The sequence below is a fragment of the Pan paniscus genome, chromosome 15, assembly GCF_029289425.2.
Source record: "Pan paniscus chromosome 15, NHGRI_mPanPan1-v2.0_pri, whole genome shotgun sequence".
In the NCBI taxonomy this organism is placed as follows: domain Eukaryota; kingdom Metazoa; phylum Chordata; class Mammalia; order Primates; family Hominidae; genus Pan; species Pan paniscus.
Genome location: NC_073264.2, coordinates 72203298 through 72223377, shown reverse-complemented (window position 1 = coordinate 72223377; position 20080 = coordinate 72203298). Strand labels below are relative to the sequence as shown.

General features: G+C 38.1%; 1 protein-coding gene and 1 pseudogene across 10 annotated transcripts in view; one reads left to right on the top strand and one right to left on the bottom strand.

The window, feature by feature from the left end:
* PCNX1 (pecanex 1) overlaps positions 1–20080 on the bottom strand; it is a 209014-nt gene that overhangs the window by 10993 nt on the left and 177941 nt on the right. For 9 of the 10 annotated variants that reach the window (XM_034937738.3, XM_034937744.3, XM_034937741.3 and 6 more), the window contains 4 exons: positions 16256–16356; positions 15345–15495; positions 2157–2387; positions 706–980 (listed from right to left, as the gene is read on the bottom strand). In XM_034937738.3, the coding sequence (XP_034793629.1) occupies positions 706–980; positions 2157–2387; positions 15345–15495; positions 16256–16356 (758 nt within the window). Of the gene's footprint in view, positions 1–705; positions 981–2156; positions 2388–9990; positions 10109–15344; positions 15496–16255; positions 16357–20080 lie in introns of those variants that run through there. The other variant, XR_010109817.1, reaches the window with a different exon arrangement.
* LOC112437001 (securin-like) lies at positions 17782–19223 on the top strand (annotated as a pseudogene).

Sequence of the window (20080 nt, the reverse complement as noted above, 5' to 3'; positions counted from 1 at the left end):
TTATATTGTGCCTTCTGTTTGGGCGGAGATTGAACATTTGAGAGTTTGCTGCTTTAATTGCCAGATTTGGTTTTCTTAAGCTATATTTAAGAATCTGAACAACCCTTATGTTCTGCAATATTTCTTCATCATCCAAACTATGATGTTCCTACACCAGACATAATTTACTAGACAAAAGACAGAGAAAAAAAATCATGTGAATATTTGAAAACACTGTAGATTTCAGATCTGAGTGAGAATGTATTGTTAAAAAGGCAGTAGTATCTCTGCATTGCCATTAAGTTTCAATGTGTACAGAGTGCTCCCCCTAGTGTTGGAACAGAATGGTAAACTAGAAAAAGTAATCAACTTGCATGTTATGTTTTTCTCTTAACTTCCCGTTTGTACAGAACAAATATCCAAATATTCTAATAGTGGTAATATACAATAGAAAGTTAAAAAAATTAAACAAATAAAGGGAATTTTCCAAGATTCTACCAAGTAATGGAGCAATGGTTCTTAACCACAGTTATACATCAGATTTAGCTAATAAGATTTTGAAGATAAGAATGCTCAGATTCTACTTCTTGAAGTTCAGAAATAATGGGTTCATATTGTACCATGGCACCTGTAATTTTTTCTACAAGCTTCCCAGGTGATGCACACTGCCTAGATTAAGAGGGTCAGCAATACACCAGCACTGAATAATACAACCCCTTGGCTCACCTGTGCCAGGTTGACACTATGAAGTTCCTGATATTTCCCAAGCTGATAGGACCCCCAAGAATGTCTTTAAGCTGTTCGTGGCTGTCAGAGTAAGAAGTTGTCAGGGGTGAGACAAAGATTGGGTAGCCAATAGGTTGATCACAAGATGAGTTTATCATGTTTCTCAGGGCTTGCTTTGCATTTTGGATGCTACCTCTCTCTGGGTTACGGTTACGTAGAAAAACAAGCTCCTGCTGTTGCCCTGCCCAAAGACCTCGGACACATTCCTTATTCACCTGAAAACCAGAACACAAGGGAATTAGGTTAAGGGGCCAAGAATAAAATTCACAGAAACAGAAGAGCAGAAATGGGAGGAATACAAAAGATATTATGATAACCAGTTGTGAAAGCAGGGAACAAATATAAGGAGGTCACATTTAAATAGGAGGTAGCCAATTTCCCTTTGTCATTAGCAGGTTGCTAAATAATAAGTATCTACACAGCTCTTTCTTCATGCTCTGTATTTAAAGTATCAAGTAAAATAAAGTCAATTTAGTTTTTTAACTTGGCAAAGCACTGATAAATAAGACTATAGATATCTTTTATAGAAATGAGAGATAAATATTTACGGTTGAAAGAATGTTTATGACATTTGTGGGTCGATTAATGTGAATTTAAAAAATAACTATAAACTATCAGAATAAAATTTCAGAAATTAAGCCTCTTAAAGCACTGAGATGTTTAAAAAAACAAACAAGCAAAAGTTAGAATGAACTATTTAACTTCTGATCTTTATTAAGTACATGGTATGCTATCATTTTGCAACCTAAGAATCATATTATATTAGCAATATGGTGCTGACTTTTTAAAAAGAGATGCTGCCCAAATTGCATATATAAAATATATAAGACCTGCCATTTAATGGATAAAAGACTGTCAAAACTGAAATAACCAAAAATTTTAAGGCTTTATGGCACATGAGAAACTTTCAGAGGACAGAATAAAGTACTAAAAAAAAAATAAGTAAAATTAAGTGCTCATAAACAAGAAAGACAAATGTAATATGGTCATCACATTTTTTTTCTGTGAAAAAACTTTCAATTACTTTTTAAAAGTTTACATCAAGGCTGGGCGTGGTGGCTCACACCTGTAATTGTACAGCTTTGGGAGGCTGAGTCGGGTGGATCACTTGAGGCCAGGAGTGTGAGACCAGCCTGGGCAACATTGCAAAACCCTGTCTCTACAAAAAACACAAAAATTAGCCGGACATGGTGGTGCATGTCTGTAGTCCCAGCTTCTTGATAGGCTGAGGTGGAGCAAAGGCAGGTCGAGAGCCTGCAGTAAGCCCATGATCATGCCACTGTATTCCAGCCTGGGCCCAAAGTAAGACTCTATCTCAAAAAAAAAAAAATTTTAGATCAAGTTATTCAACTTCTATGTTTTGGACACAAATAAATACCTCAAACACTTACTTTAATGACCCTGAAGCTCAGGTAGCGTCTGTTGAGCATGATGATTTTATATTCATTGGTGCCATCATCCATGACATGCCGCAGAGCAAGCAAGGAGGGAGAGTTGGCAAGTACTGCACTCCGCCATGCAGGGTCCCCTTCATGGGCTATTACGAGGTTCTTCTCATGAGATACTATGGCTTCATAGAGCACAGTAGGGTCATCATATTCATCTGGAGAAGTAAAATGATCCTAAATACAAAAATAATATATAAATTTTTAAAGGAAAATAAGAGAACTGATAACTTCTACAGTTACTAAGTGAAAGTTCTTAAAAACTGGTTTATCATGAATATTTCAACACATGTTAATATTATTAGAGATAAATTATAGATTCTCAGTCATAACCGGGTTAGGAAGTAGCTCATTACTGCTATACTATTTTTGTAAATTCCTCAATCCAACCCTCTCCTTTAAGTTCTAGATGAATAAACATCATTTCTGGTTTTTATGTGTTTTGTTTTTCTCTTTCAAGTTGGTTTTTCGTATCTTTATTCATGTTTTTTTTTCTGTTGAAGGATTATGTCACTATTAGGTAAGGAAGGCTAAAACTATATAAAAGGTCTCTATATTGTGTTTCTTCTTAACTAGATACTTTTCACATAAAGTCATATCTCTAAAATGGGTTCTAATATACCACTTTATCCTGCCTCTCACCTAGTTAAGATACAGCTCAAAGCTAGAAGCTCTGAGCACAGATTTGGGGTCCTAGTCCTAGAGAAGTTGGTAAAGTTTTCTCTGAAAAGTATCTTGGTCTTAATAACTACTTATTCATTTGATAGTTATTCGGTGTCTACCATGTACAAGACTGTCTGGCAGGCAGCATGGATAAAACAAAGAAGATATGAAATGTATCTCCCTATTACAAACCTACACATTAACAGGGACAGGACATATACTGAAATAACTGTAACACAAATCTGCGGTTTTGAAATGGTATATTAAAGAAATGTAAATATGATAGGCTGCTTTCATATTTATAGTTGGGAGGTTGACAAATTTCTGTATCCCGGTAAAGTAATCCATTTGCACTCAAGTCAACTGACCAGAATTTGTGCTATGTGAAAGGAGAAGAGGGAGAGTAAGAAGGAATATCCTTAAGGATAGAGCCTGTTAGCTGGGGGGTTGAGATATGTGAGATAATACTGTATACATAAATAATGCTTCATAATGTAAAATGTTCTACATTATTTCACTGGAATCTTACAACAATCTTGTCAAGTAGGTTGAGTTGATAATACCTGCATTTTCCATGTTTAAAAACTGAAGCTTAAAGAGGCTTAATTGCTTCCTAAGTGTAGGAAGTTAGTAAATGCCAGGCAGAAGATTTTGGACCTCGAAGACTGGTATTCTGGAATAACTCAGTCAGACAAAATAAAGAAAAAAGAATAAAAGAAATGAGGAGAGTCTTTGAGGAATACGGGATTATGTAAAGCAACCAAACTTACCAATTAATGACATTCCTGAGAGAGGAGGTGGAAAAGTAAACAACCTGAAAAACATATTTGAGGGAATAACTCAAGAGCATTTCCCTAATCTTGCTAGAAAGGTGGACATCCAGATACAATAAATCTGAGAACAGCTGTGAGATACTATACAAAATGAACATCACCAGGCATACAGTCACCAGGGTGTCCAAGGTCAACACTAAAGAAAAATTCTTAAAGGCAGCTAGAGAAAAAGGTCAGATCACATAAAAAGGGAACCCCATCAGGTTAATAGTAAACTTCTCAGAAGAAACTTTATAAGCCAGAAGTGATTGGGGCCTGTTTTCAGCATTCTTAAAGAAATTCCAACCAAGAATTTCATATCCTGCCAAACTCAGCTTCATAAGTGAAAGAGAAATAAAATCTTTTCCAGACAAGCAAGTGCTAAGGAAGTTTGTTACCACTTAACCAGTCTTACGAGAGATCCTTAAGGGAGTTCTAAACATGGAAACAAAAAAATAATACCTGCTACCACAAAAACACACTTAAGAACACAGCCCACAGACCCTATAAAGCAACCATACAGTAGAACTACGAAGCAACCATTCATGATACATGATAGGACCTTCATGATAGGACCAACAACTTCATAATAGGACCAAAACCTCACATATCAATATTAACCTTGAATGTAAATGGTCTAAACACCCCACTTAAAAGACACAGAGTTGCAAGGTAGATTAAAAAAAAAAGATCCATTTGTCTGGTCTCTTCAAGAGACCCAACTCACATGCAATGACACTCATAGGTGCAAAGTAAAGGGCTGGAGAAAGAGTTATCATGCAAACAAACAAAAAAGAGCAGGGGTCACTATTCCTATATCAGATAAAATAGACTTTAACAACAGTAAAAATGGAAACAAAAGGTCATTACCTAATGATAGAAAGTTCAATTTAACAAGAAGACATAACTATCCTACATATATATGCACCCAACATTGGAGCACCCAAATTCATAAAACAAGGTTTTACTGGCCTACAAAAAGACTTAGCCACATAGTAATAGTAGGGGACTTCAATACCCCACTGGCAGTGTTAGATCACTGAGGCAAAAAACTAACAAAGAAACTCTGGACTTAAGTTTGACACTTGGCCAATTGGATCTAATAGACATCTACAGAATACTCCACCCATCAACCACAGACTATACATTATTTTTATCTGCACACAGAACATACCCTATGATTGACCACATGCCTGGCCATAAAGCAAGTTTCAATAAATTAAAAAATCAAAATAGGCCGGGCGTGGTGGCTCACGCCTGTAATCCCAGGACTTTGGGAAGCCAAGGCAGGCGGATCACGAGGTCAGGAGATCGAGACCATCCTGGCTAACACGGTGAAACCAAAAAAATTAGCCAGACGTGGTGGCGGGCGCCTGCAGTCCCAGCTAATCGGGAGGCTGAGGCAGGAGAATGGCGTGAAACCAGGAGGCCAAGCTTGCAGTGAGCCGAGATCACGCCACTGCACTCCAGCCTGGGCAACAAAGTGAGACTCCATCTCAAAAAAAAAAAAAAAAAAATCAAAATAATAGTAACCATACTCTTGGACCACAGTGGAATAAAAATGGAAATCAATACCAAGAAGATCTCTGAAAACCACACAATTACATGGGAATTAAACAACTTTCTTGTGAATGACTTTTGCGTAAAGAAATGAAGTTAAAGCAGAAATAAAAAAATTATTTGAAATAAATGAAAACAGAGATACAACATGCCAAAATCACCAGGATGCAGCATCTATGACAAACCCACAGCCCTCATACTGAATGGGGAAAAGCTGGAAGCATCCCCCTTGAGAACCAGAACAAAACAAGGATGTCCACTCTCACCACTCCTATTCAACACAGTACCAGAAATCCTAGCCACAGCAATCAGGCAGCGGGGAAAAAAAGGCATCCAAATCGGAAAAGAAGTCAAAGTATCTCTCTTTGCTGCTGATATGATTCTATACCTAGGGAACCCAGAAGACTCTGCCAAAAAGCTCCTGGAACTGATAAATGACTTCAAGTTTCAGCATACAAAATCAGCGTACTAAAATCAGTAGCATTTCTATTAACCAATAATATTCAAGCCGAAAACCAAATCAATAATGCAATCCCATCTACAATGTTCTCTCTCTCTCTCTCTCACACACACACACACACACACACACACACACACACACACACGAATACATCTAACCAAGGAGGCCAAAGATCTCTACAAAGAGAACTACAAAACACTGCTGAAGGAAATCAGACATGACACAAATGGAAAAACATTCCATGCTTATGGACTGGATGAATCAATACTGTTAAAACAGCCATACTGCCCAAGGCAATCTACAGCTTCGATGCCATTCCTATCAAGCTACCAATGTATTTTTTCACAGAATTAGAAAAAACTCCTAAAATTTTATGGAAGCAAAAAAAGAGCCTGAACAGCCAAAACAATTATAAGTAAAAAGAACAAAGCCAGAGGAATCACATTACCTGACTTCAAATTATAAGGCTACAGTGACCAAAATAGCACGGTACTGGTAAAAGACAGACACACAGACCAATGGAACAGAATGAAGAACCCAGAAATAAAGCTGTACACCTACAGCCATCTGAGCTTCAACAAACTTGTCAAAAAATACGCAATGGAGAAAGGACTCCCTATTCAATAAATGGTGCTAGGGTAGCTGGCTAGCCATACGCAGAAGAATGAAACCAGACTCCTATCTTTCACCATATACAAATATTAACTCAAGATGGAATGGATTAAAGATTTAAATGTAGGCCGGGCGCGGTGGCTCACGCCTGTAATCCCAGCACTTTGGGAGGCCGAGGCAGGTGGATCACGAGGTCAGGAGATCGAGACCATCCTGGCTAACACGGTGAAACCCCGTCTCTACTAAAAATACAAAAAATTAGCCGGGCGTGGTAGCGGGCGCCTGTAGTCCCAGCTACTCGGGAGGCTGAGGCAGGAGAATGGTGTGAACCCGGGAGGCGGAGCTTGCAGTGAGCCGAGATCGCGCCACTGCACTCCAGCCTGGGCGACACAGCGAGACTCCGTCTCAAAAAAAAAAAAAAAAAAAAAAAAAAAAAGATTTAAATGTAAGACCTTAAAATATAAGAATCCTAGAAGAAAATCTAGGAAACACCATGTTGGACATCAGCCTTGGGAAATAATTTATGACTAAGTCCTAAAAGCAATTGCAACAAAACCAAAAACTGACAAGTGAGACCTAATTAAACTGAAGAGCTTCTACACAGGAAAAGAAGTTGTCAACAGAGTAAACTGACAACCTACAGGATGGGAGAAACTATTCACAAACTATGCATCCAACAAAGGTCTAGTACCCAGAATCTATAACTTAATTCAATAAGCAAAAAACAACCCCATTAAAAAGTGGGCAAAAGATAAGAACAGATGCTCCTCAAAATAAGACATACAAGGAGCAAACAAGTGTGAAAAAATGCTCAACAACACGAATCATCAAAGAAATCCAAATCAGAACCACCATCTCACACCAGTCAGAATTACTATTATTAAAAAGTCAAAAAACAAGAGATGCTGGCAAAGCTGAGGAGAAAAGGGAATGCTTATACACTGTTGAAATGCAAGTTAGTTCAGTCACTGTGGAAAGCAGTTGGAGATTTCTCAAAGAAACAGAACTACCATTTGACTTAGCAATCCCATTACTAGGTATAAATCCAAAAGAAAATAAATTGTTCTACCAAAAATACACATACATTCTTACGTTCATTGCAACACTATCCACAATAGCAAAGATGCAGAATCAATCTAGGTGCCCATCAATGGTAAATTGGATAAAGGAAATGAGGTACGTATACACCATGGAATACTACGCAGCCATAAAAAAGAGTTAAGTCACTTCCTTTTGCAGCAATATGGCTGTGGATAGAGGCCATTATCCTAAGCAAATTAGGATAATTCTTAGAAGGTTCCTCTCTTCTAGGAATTGCCTTTAGCTAATGGAGCTGCCTGGGTAGGAGATGCCGGTGCAGGGTGGGGAGGAGGGGGGAGGTACATCCTTCTCTGTATGGGGTGAGAAGTAAGGAAGTATATAGCATAACTTTTGGAGATATTGCTAACTCCACAGCTTCTTCTAGAACCCAGCTAAGGCTAGAATTCAGCTAAAACACATTTTACTGAGCTACTTCCCTTTTTCCATCCGCCTTCTAACACTTCTTTACAACATTTCTTGAGTGCAACCCTCAATTGATTAATTCACAAGAATCTTGGACTCTAACCTGTTTCTAGACCACTTGATCTAAGATAGCATTCATAATATACTGATAAGCAGTTCTTAACTTCTGTATATCATACACCAACTCTCCTAATTTTTCTTTTAAATACTGCGTTCACATTTTCCTATACAAGCAGAGAGCCAGATGCCATATGATGTGCTATCTTTTAGTAAATAGTTCTATTAGGAAAGGAATGCCATCTTTGTAGAGTAGTATTTTTACAATTACTTGAGTGAAAAATAAAAGTCCAGATACAAGCATAATAATTTATTTTTCTACCTTTTAATTTTTGAGACAGGATCTCACTTTGTCACCCAAGCTGGAGTGCAGTGGTGTGATTATAGCTCACTGCAACCTTGACCTCCTTTGCTCAAGCAATCCTCTCACCTTAGCCTCCTAAGTACAGGCACACGCCCCCATGCCCAGCTCATTTTTTTTTTCTTTTGAGAAGGAGTCTAGCTCTGTCTCCAGGCTGGAGTTCAGTGGCGCAATCTCAGCTCACTGCAACCTCTGCCTCCCAAGTTCAAGCGATTCTCCTGCCTCAGCCTCCCAAGTAGCTGGGATTACAGGCACACACTGCCATGCCCAGCTAATTGTTGTATTTTTAGTAGAGATCAGGTTTCACCTTGCTGGCCAGGATGGTCGCGATCTCCTGACCTCATGATCCGCCCATCTCAGCCTCCCAAAGTGTTGGGATTATAGGCGTGAGCCACTGCACCCGGCCCATCTAATTTTCTAAAAAATTTTTTGTAGAGACAGGGTCTTGCTATGTTGCCCAGGGTGACCTCAAACACCTGAGCTCAAGCGATCCTCCTGCCTCAGCCTCCCAAAGTGCTGGGATTACAGGCACAAGCTACTACGCCTGGCCAATAATCATATTCTTAAGAAAATGAACAAAAAGCTGGAAATTATCAGGCATGCCCAAAGTGGAAAATGTTTCATCTTGTTTAAATATCTCTTTTCACTGGGCTTTAAAATGGTTGAATAAATATGTAAAGTTCTACATACATTGAAAACTGTGAGGTGCCTCTGTATGTGGTGATTTGGAAAGATGTCCATGTCATATTAAATGAAAAAAAATAGCATGTTACAATTAATTCATATAGCAAAATTACATTTTTAAAAAGGAGCATATCACACATATAGATGAAAATGTATGTGCTTAGAAGAAATCACAAAAGAGATATCAAATTACTGGCAACGATTGGTTTTTGGGGATACTGTACAATAATGTGGAGTGATGGAAAGATGTTTATTATTGAGCAATGTTTAATTTTTAAGAATATTCAAGAGATGTTATCAGTTTTACTGGTAAAAGTTTTCAAAAGAATTTTAGAAATATACTTGAGATGTTACAAGCAGATGCACAGGATACACTATTTTTTTAGAACAATGAAACTCATTCATTAAATAAACATTTACAGTCCACTGTACCAAACAAGGAGAACATAAAAATTAATATGAAATTATTCCTTCCTCAAGGATATCACAGACTGTAAAATTTTCAGCACATATCATATGTAAACTCATTTGGATTTTGATTGGTTTATTTTAGTTCTAATAACTATGTAATCCTCAAAGAGTACTAATAAAGGAAAATAAATAAGGAGGAAAGATATTTTACAAAAGCAATTAAATAGAGGACCAGAAAGAGAACAGATGAAAAAAGCAATTTGCTTCATCTGAGTTTTGGTTAATCTTCTACAAAATTGGGATTAAAATAACTTTCTGGGTCGTGGTGATCTAATGCATATGAAAGTACTGTGTACATGTAGGACAATATGCAATAGTAAATACTGCACAGATCATAACAGTTTCTCATTGGGGTTTTTTTTAGAGACAAGGTCTTGGTCTGCCGCTCAGGCTGGAGTGCAGTGATGCAATCATAGCTCACTGTAACCTCAAACTCTTGGACTCAAATTATCTCCCGTCTCAGCTTCCCAAGTAGCTGGGACTAAAGGCATGCGATACCTTGCCTGGCTAATATTTCTGTTTCTTTTTCGCAGAGACGCAGTCCCACTATGTTGACCAGGCAGGTCTCAAACTCCTGGACTCTAGAGATCCTCCTACCTTGGCCTCCCAACGGTGCTGGGATTACAGGCGTGAGGCATCACGTCCAACATAACAGTTTTAATTACCAAAAAGTAAGCACATGTAATCCATAAGGTTGGAGGGGGTGGGGAAAGATCTATAAAGAAAAAAGTTCAAAAACACCTATGAAGTACTAAAAGTACATCATCAAAGACTATGTCTGAAAGGCAAAGGTTAATAGAAATTTTATATTTTCAGCTCTCTGGAAACAGAATCTTCTTAAAAGTCAAGTTTGAAATATGATTTACAACAAAATGCACCCATTTTAAGTGTACAGTTAGATGCATCTTGACAAATGTGCATACCCAGGTAACCACTACTGCAATCTAGATATAGAGCATTTCCATCACCTCAAAAAGTTCCTTCCTGCCTCTGGCATTTACTCTCTAAACTTCAAGTAACCACTGATCTACTGTTTGTTATCAGTTTCTTTTTATTGCTGAGTAATATTCTGTTGTGTGGATATACCATAATTTGTACGCCTGTCTGCTAACGGACATCTGAGTAGTTTCCAGTTGGAGGTTATTATCAATAAAAACACTGTAAACATTTGTGTTTAAGTCTTTGTGTAGACATATGGAGTTGACCCTGGAACAATGCAGGGGTTGGGGTGCCTATCCCTATGCACTCTAAAATCCATGAATAACCTTTGACTCCCCCAAAAATGTTAACTACAAATACCTTACTGTTGACTAGAAGCCTTACTAATAACATAGTCAATTAACACATATTTTGTATTTTATACATATTATATACTGTATTCTTAAAATAATGTAAGCTAGAGAAAAGAAAATGTTATTAAGAAAATCATAAGGAAGAGAAAATATATTTACTGTTCATTAAGTAGAAGTGGATCATCATAAAGGTCTTCATCTTTGTCATCTCACATTTGGAACAGACTGAGGAGGAGGAAGAGGAGGGGTTGGTCTTGCAGTCTCAGAGGTGGAGGAGGTGGAAGGAGAGGGAAGAGAAGCAGGCACACTTGGTTTAACTTTACCAAAAAACATTGTACTTTTCTGACATTTTTCCTTTTTCATTTCTTTAAGAATGTTTCCATATAGTACCAATTCTTATTCTACCTTATGCTTTAGTGCCCATATCACAGAAGGGTCCATACTGTAAAAGAAGTCAAAATCAGTCTTGAATAATCCGAATCACTCTGCCAGACTGTGTAAAGTCAACTTGTTTTCTGGCACTGCTTCCTTGTCTTCCTCATCATCTGGCGCTGGTTTGGAAGCACTCATCTCCATCAAGTTATCTTCTGTTAATACTTCTAGTGTGGTGCTTAATACCTCTTGAATTTGTCCAAGAGCCACACCTTGTAATCCTTCATCCCCCCCCCTTTTTTTTTTTTTTTGCCATATCCACAATCTCATGATTTCCTTGATTAGCTCTGTCATAAATCCTGTGAAGTCATGTGCAACATCTGGAGTTTTCTCCAGCAGAAATTTATTATTTTGTATTTGATGGCTTTCACGGCTTTTTCTGTAACAACAAGGGCATCTTCAATGGTGTAATCTTTCTAGACTTTCATGATGTTCTATCAGGGTTCTCTTCCATAGCACTGACAATCCTTTCCATTGAGTACCATGTGTAATGAGTCTTAAAGGTCTTTATCGTACCCTGATCTGGAGGCTGAATTAGAGATGTTATCTGGAGGCAAGCAGACCACCTCCACGCCTTCAGTGTTGAACTCATGAAGTTCTGGGTGGCCACAGGCATTGTCCAATATCAAAAGAACTTTAAAAGACGGTCCTTTACTGGCAAGGTACTTCCTGACTTCAGGGACAAAGCATTGGTGGAACCAAACCAGGAAGAGTTCTCTTTGTCTAGGCCTTGTTGTACAATCAAAATAGCAGTTGATGTTTATCTTTTCCCCTCAAGGCTTAGGGGTCAGCGGCTTTATAGGTAAAGACAGTCCCGATCATAAACCCCTCTCTGCATTTGCACAAAACAGTAAACTTAGCTTACCCATCCCTGCCTTAAATTTTGGTGCTTGGTGCTCTTCCTTACTAAAAAAATGTCCTTTGTGGCTTCCCCACCCCCAACCCCCGCTGCAGAATAGAGCACTTTCACCTGCATTAAAGATCTGTTCAGGCAGATATCCTTTTTCCTCAATGATTTTCTTAATGGCATCTGGGAACTTGTCTGCTGCCTTTTGGTTGGCAGAAGCTGCTTCTCCTGTTATCTTGACATTTTTAAAGCCAAAGCTCTTTCTAAAATTATCAAGCCATCCTTTGCTGGCATTAAATTCTCCAGCTTTAAGTCCTTCACCTTCCTTATGCTTTAAGCTGCCATATAATGATGTCGCTTTTTCTTGAATAACATTAGTGTTCATAGGTATGCCTTTCTTACAGCAATCCTGCATCCAACATAAAAGCTATTATTTTCAACATGAGATGAAAAGGTATTTTGTAAAATGCGCAAGGTTTTCCACCTGCTGGTATAGTAACAGTGGAAGCTTCACGAATTTTCTTTTTTTCCACACTTGTCCTTAAGATGGATTCACTTATCTCGGAATGGTGGGCAACCACAGTTGCAGACCTCAATCTGCGGCACATATCAAGCAACTCAACCTTTCCTTTTAATGTCATGACTTTTCTCTGTTTCGTGGGGCCCTTTCAGCATCACTAGTGGCACTTTGTATGGGTCCCATGGTGTTATTTAAGGTTTATGGTACTGCACTAAACACAATAAGAAATACACAAGAACTGCAAGAGATCACTTTTTATTGAAATACACAATTTACTGGAAAGGCGAACTGCTCACACAGAGATGATCAGTGCCACACGGCGTTTTAAGCATACTCCCAACATTTGAGCTCACTGCAATAGCAACAGAAAGTGACTACGAAATTACTGTAGTATATAATATTAATATGTACCACAGTTGACTTTATGTAGTTATGATTTAATACTGCATCTTTGTTTGTTTACATTTCTTTCAACTGCAGATGTTGCCATGTATAGTCTGTGTTTTTGTAAGTTTTGATAAATTTTAACTTTTTATAATAGATTTCTGTGTGTTTTATGGTAGCAAATAATAAAATAAACTAGTATCTGTGTATATTTTATGCATTCATGACATACCTAAGTTTGTCTTATTTTATTGGTATTTCTAGGCTTTGTAGTTCACCTTTTTCAAATTGTTGCAAATTTCCAAAAAAGTTTCCAATATATTTACTGAAAAAATCTGTGTATAAATGTAGCTATGCAGTTCAAACCTGTGTTGTTCAAGAATCAATTGTACTTTAATTCTGTTGTGTAAACATCTAGAAGTAGAATTGTTGGGTTGTAAGGTAGATGCATATATCCTTTCTTTTAGTATATAAACCTATTGTTCACTTTTATGGATTTTCATGAGCACATGAACTTTGGCAATGATGAGTACTGATTTACACATCTAGATTTTCCTGCCTGAGAGATCCTCATAGACAACCTAATGTCTTGCTCAAAGTGACGATCAATATATGGCTGTTGTTTGTGACTTTACAGGTCAATCTCCACCCTCCTAGAAGGTATATCAGAATTAAGGAACTTCTCCAGGTTGCATTACATTCTCCACTTCCTCTCCTCCCCTCAGCCCTCCATGGCTTCTTGGTTCCAATTCTACATTCTCACCTCCCTGTTTAAAAATGTTGTCAGTCCAGGCTAATGATGGGAGTGTGCTATATCCAAGTGTGTTGGGCCAGAATATAAAGTAAAGAATCACTGATATCGGCAATAATGCCACAGCCAAAGGAATATTTAAGGAAAGAGACCTGGCAGCAACAGGCAAGAAAGTCCTGTAAGGAGAGACTAGGGGCAGGCACCCAAGGCATCAGAGGCTTTAATTCTGTGCTCAGTTTCGTCTCGGACAAGCTGAGATAAAATATCTGTGATAACATTTAGAATTAATTGAAGAAGTTTGTCAGAAGCTTTTAGAAAATTATGCTATATGAAAGAGAGTATTTCTTATAAAGCAGATACATAGTTGGTACCTTTCCAGAAATGTCTAAGTTTTAAAAACATTTTAATCTGAAGAATTACCTTTTTTTGAAATGCACTGAATTTTGTCTCAAAACTCTAAAACTAGTCTGAAGATGGACAATTCTATTTGATCCCAAATTAATACTTCCCCAGGGCACCATCCTCAAATAGTATTCCATTTTTCACAGAGATTTTCAAATAATGTGTCCTTTATTAGTCATGTTCCTAAAGAATGTGAGGTTTTTAACTTAATTCCCACACTTTAGATTATACTATAATGACTTGAAGAGTAAGTCACCTTTTATTTGGGGGCAAAAGATTCAATTAGATTTGAGCACTGCAGATACACTTTAATGAGTCTTATCACAGGGTCTCTATCATCAGATCTGATAACTACTGTCCAGTGGAATGGAGGAACAAGTGCCAGTACTTAATTTCACAATATATTCTTGCAATCATCTAGGGCTTTAGAAATGCATTGTGGGGCCTCACTTTAATGTTATTACCCTACTAAGATATTTAGCTAAGACTAAGTCTGTCCTAACCACCTATTATTCTATGTAACACATGGAATGAAATTCATCATTCAGTAACAGCAGCACTTGTAACATTCCTGAAGTGTTACCACACTATATTTAGAGTTGGCTAATATTCATACAGGGAATAGGCAGGAATTGCAATAATATGAAGTCAAAATAAGTATTATGGGGGCCAAGGACCTTTACTTACAGCCTGTAAATAATTTTTCTTTTTCTTCACATTTCATGCCTGTATCAGTCACTCTCTAATGTTAATATTCAAATTTACTATTAGAAACATAGGTTCAGGTTTTAAAGATTTAATATATCTTGTCATGAAGTCACATTTTTCTTTTATTCAGATCAGAATATTTCTCAAAAGGTTCCTAAGAAACATAACTTGGAAGCTCATATGGTGTGGTTGTGTCCTCACCCAAATCTCATCTTGAATTATAGTTCCCATAATCCCCACGTGTCCTGGAAGGGAACCGGTGGGAGGTAATTGAATCATGGGAGCAGTTACCCCCATGCTGCTGTTCTCATGATAGCGAGTGAGTTCTCATGAGATCTGATGGCTTTATAAGGGGTTCTCCCCCTTTTGCTTGGCACTTCTCCTTGTTGCCACCATATGAAGAAGGATGTGTTTGCCTCCCCTTCAGCCATGACTGTAAGTTTCCTGAGGCCTCCCCACCCCTGTGGAACTGTGAGTCAATTAAACCTCTTTCCTTTATAAATTACCCAGTCTCGGGTATTCCTTACAGCAGCGTGAGAATGGACTAATACTGAAATCATGTGAAGAAGGATCAGTAAACACCAGTAATGAATTAGAAAAATCTCATCTTCTTACCTGATGAAGTTTAATGGACATACGGATCCCAGGGACTACTACTTTTCTTAGCAATTCCATGTCAGCAAAGATCCATTCGTCTCGAATTGAAGAAATACGGAAATCTCCTTTAAATAGGGCATGCAATCCATAGAGGAATGACTCTAAATTACTGTTAAGATTGGAGATAAAAGTTCACATGTTTTGACAAAGGTCTTCCATGACACTGATTCTTACATCTGCGTGTGCATCAGAATCACCTGGGAGTGTTTTGAAAATACAGATTCCAGGAACTAATGTCAGAACCCTGAACCAGAATCACAAGAGACAGGGCCTGTCCGACCTGGGACCCTTATTTATAAACCACTGTAATAGTGAGTCCATGAAAATAAACAACAGGCAAAGAGCCTATAAGTTAAAATAAACTAAGAAAAGCTTAACGGAAAACATGTAGTTATCACAGAAAAAAATTCAAAATATGTGGTATTTCTTAATTCTGATTCATTTGGATGTATATGTTAGGAAATTCAGTTTAGATTTAGAGTCCCCAAATCTAATATATTACTATATTAGAAGTATAAATACCCTGGACAAAGACTGCAAGGAAATATGGAAAATGAATTTATTAGAAAAATAGATGTAAACAGGAGGAGGCCAATCAAAATTCATGGGGTGGTTGTATTTTAAAATGTCTTAAATTCATTATATTCTCATTATCAGTGGCTACCCACACGTGTGAATTTTTAAAACCACTTCTGTTAACCAGTTAGGACAGCTCACCTATGTTCAAGAAGATGATGTATAGAAATAAAAAACCTAAAAAGACTTTACAATAAATTGCATAGAATACATGCGTCCATGAAAAATGATTTTAGATTTAGGTTATACAGCTTCCCATGCTCTCTTCCTCAGAACAGAAATGCCTTCTTTACCTGGACATATGATGGGATGCAGTCCCCAAAGCTCTCCGTCCCAGAACACAGAGTCCATAACAGAGAGTCACTAGGGATGAATCTTTGTCCACATCCACAGGCTTTAAAAAAACAAAAAACATTAGTTATCAGAAAGGTATGTAAGTATTTAACAAATCATAAATCTAAATAATATAGCGAAATGATAAAGAATTCAAAGAGTACATAATTTCTATCTCCTCAAAATCAACTTAATAAAACTGTATGAAATGAAGCATGAATGTGTATGGGGAGTTTCTTTGGAATCCTTAAATAAAATCTAAAATTTCATAATAACGGAACAAAATAAAACAAAAAAAACTGACTCTATTATAAAATATTAGGATTTTAGCTAAAGATTTTAAAGTACTTACTGAGATTACTGATATTACCCTCTCTTGAAAATACAATATTTCTATCTATTAGCTACTTACTTCTTTTTTTTTTTCTTAACTACTTATTTTTGACCATAACTTGACAAGCAGGCTATCAGTGGCAGGTGAGTTAGCCTATTAGTGACTATAAACATAGTGAAAATCAAGTTGATATTCATAAAATATTGTTTCCCCTCAACCTTTTTATTTTTTAACAATTACATGCCTTACAATTGAAAGAAGCTGCTAAGTCTCCTCTGTTTCTCCCTCTAAGAAAGCCCAAATAATAATCACTGATTACCTTATGTAATACTAAAGAAAATCTTGGTAGCATCTCAGTTACCAAAAAATAATCCAGGGCAGTGCTTCTCAAAGTATAGTCCTAAGACCAGCAGTATCAACATCACCTGGAAACTTGTTAGAAATGCAAATCTCTGGCCACTCCAGATCTCTGAAATCAAATTCTGGAGGTGGGGTCAAGCAATCACTCTCCAGGTGATTCTAATACATGCTGAAGGTGAAGAATCAATGATACAGGCTAATAATTAGCTTAATTATTCTAACTTTGCCAATGGTATTTATTTTTGGCTTTATAAACCATTAACTTATAAATACAATAGGGGAACAGTCTAAGATATTAACTTACTATTGATAGGTTAATTATCATTAATTGATAATTTAGTTAATGGCGACTGTGTTAGAGATATCCTAGTTGCTTGCCAATCAGATTGTTTCTAAAGACATATTACCTCTTACAGCACGTACTCTAGTTTCATCAAGTAGGCATTTTGAAAAAAAATTTGGGTCCAGGTTACAAAACAGTAAATAAAGAGTATGAGAGCACTAGTTTAAAGAAATACAAAAGAAAAATAAAAGAGAGTGGGTGTAGACTTGAAGTTGTATAAAGAAAAAATACTAAAGGTAGTTACAACGGGTGATAAAATGACGGGTGATCTTCATTCTTTTTTTCTTTTTCTCTACCTCCCTTCCCCTGTCAACTTTCTAGACTAAAAATGTATTGTTTCTGTGATGAGAAATTTTTTTTTTTTAATTCAGATTTACCTCAGCCAAGATGATTCAATAGAGACCATATTTACCCCCCTAGCTGAAACAGCCAAAGACTGGGCAGAATACATGACACAACAGTTTTCAGACACTGGACACCGGTCCCTGAGAGACAGGAAACAAATGAGGTAGCCCTACAACTGACTGAGCTTATTACCTAGAGAGTTTCCAGACCACAGCACAAGAAAGGGGAGCACAAATTGAGACAGAGGCCTCTGAGCCAGCTGGAGCTCACAGGGCAGAGTGCTAGAGAGAGCTACTGAGAGAGGGAGGCGAGGGAACTCGGAGATCTACGGCAACAGCACACACGCAAAGAGGACCCTAGGCTGAGAAAAGAATCATCCGAATGGAATACAAAGGAACAGCGAAAAACCTTGGGACTGGCTAGAACACTCAGGATGGCATTGTCTTGGTCATGGGGAAGAATTAGCCCCAGACTAACAAGCTGCTCTGGTCCCTCCAAAGCAAGCCCTGAAAGGATCAAACTGTCCCCAAAGAATTTAACTGTGTCACAAAACAAAGTTCAAGAATTATTTACAGGAATACAGAAATATCCAGCACCCTTCAGAGTAAAATTCATAAGGACTGGCATCTAATAAAAAATTGACAGGCATGCAAGTAGCAGGAAAATAGGACCCATAATAACAATCAATTAACCACTCAATCAAAACTGACCCACAACTGACACTGATGTTAGGCTTAACCCACAAGGATATTAAAACAACTATTTTAACTATATTCCATAAGCTCAAGAAGGCAGAGGAATGACTGAGCATGTTGAATGAGACATGGAAGATTTGTAGAAAAGACCCAAATCAAACTTCTAGAGACACAAAATGAAGCAATGTCTGAGATAAAAAATATACTGAATGGGATTACTGGTATATTAATTCAGAAGAAAAGATAAATGATCTCAAAAACTTAGCAAGAGAAACTATGCAAAATGAAATACAGAGAGAAAAAAGACTGAAAATAAATGAACAGGGCGTCAGGGAGCTGTAGGACAATCAAGCAGCCTAATACAAATATAATTGGAGTTCCTGCAAAAGGCGTAGAGGAAAACAGAAAAAACTATTTTTAATAATGGTGGAAGGAGAGTCTTGGAGTAATCCAGAATAACTACTCTGATCCTTATTGATAAGGAAAACAGAGAACCAGGCACCTGTGTGGCTCCTAAGGATGGGCTGAAGCTGGGGTCTGGGCCTTATGACTGAGAAGACTGTTAAAGCTAAAACCACCTCTATTCCTGCCTCGATGACACCTATCCAGAAGTAGAAAAATGCTGCCCTTTTAATCCTATAGACTTTTTAATCCTATGGACTTTGAGAATTTTGACCTGTCTGAGGAGCATCAGATTGCATACCTCCCCTCGAATGGCGTGCCTCTCATGGTTCTGGATGGGAGAGAGAACTGGAAAAGCTGTTACAGCTGGGGTCCCCCCTCCACCATAGGAATCCAATTTGATGCAGTCTCCTTTGATCATTCTGTCGATCCTGAATGTTTGCTTATGACACAGATATTTATATTTCTTAGTCCTTTATAGTTTGTCTGTGTTTGTATTAATAAAGCATGTCTTTAATAGATTTTTGAAAATCATGAAAAGTTTCCAAATCTGAAAAAAATTATGTACTTACAGATTCAAGAATCTCAATGAACTTCAAGAACAAGAAACAGGTGGCTGGCAAGATGGCCGAACATGAACAGCTCCGGTCTACAGCTCCCAGCAACATCAAGGCAGAAAGCAGGTGATTTCTGCATTTCCAACTGAAGTACCCAGCTCATCGCATTGGGACTGGTTAGACAGTAGGTGCAGCCCACAGAGGGCAAGCCGAAGCAGGGTGGGGTGTTGCCTCACTTGGGAAGCGCAAGAGGTCGGGGAACTTGCTCCCCTAGCCAAGGGAAGCTGTGATGGACCGTGCCGTGAGGAACAGTGCATTCTGGCCCAGATACTATGCTTTTCCCATGGTCTTCACAACCCACAGACCAAGAGATTCCCTCGCGTGCCTACACCACCAGGGCCCTGGGTTTCAAGCACAAAACTGGGCAGCCATTTGGGCAGACACCGAGCTAACTGCCAGAGTTTTCATATCCCAGTGGCGCCTGGAGCGCCAGCGAGACAGAACTGTTCACTCCCCTGGAAAGGGGGCTGAAGCCAGGGAGCCAAGTGGTCTAGCTCAGTGGATCCCACCCCTACGGAGCCCAGCAAGCTAAGATCTACTGGCTTGAAATTCTTGCTGCCAGCACAGCAGTCTGAAGTTGACCTGGGATGCTCAAGCTTGGTGGGGGAAGGGGCATCTGCCATTACTAAGGCTTCAGTAGGCGGTTTTCCCCTCACAGTGTAAGCAAAGCTGCCAGGAAGTTCGAACCA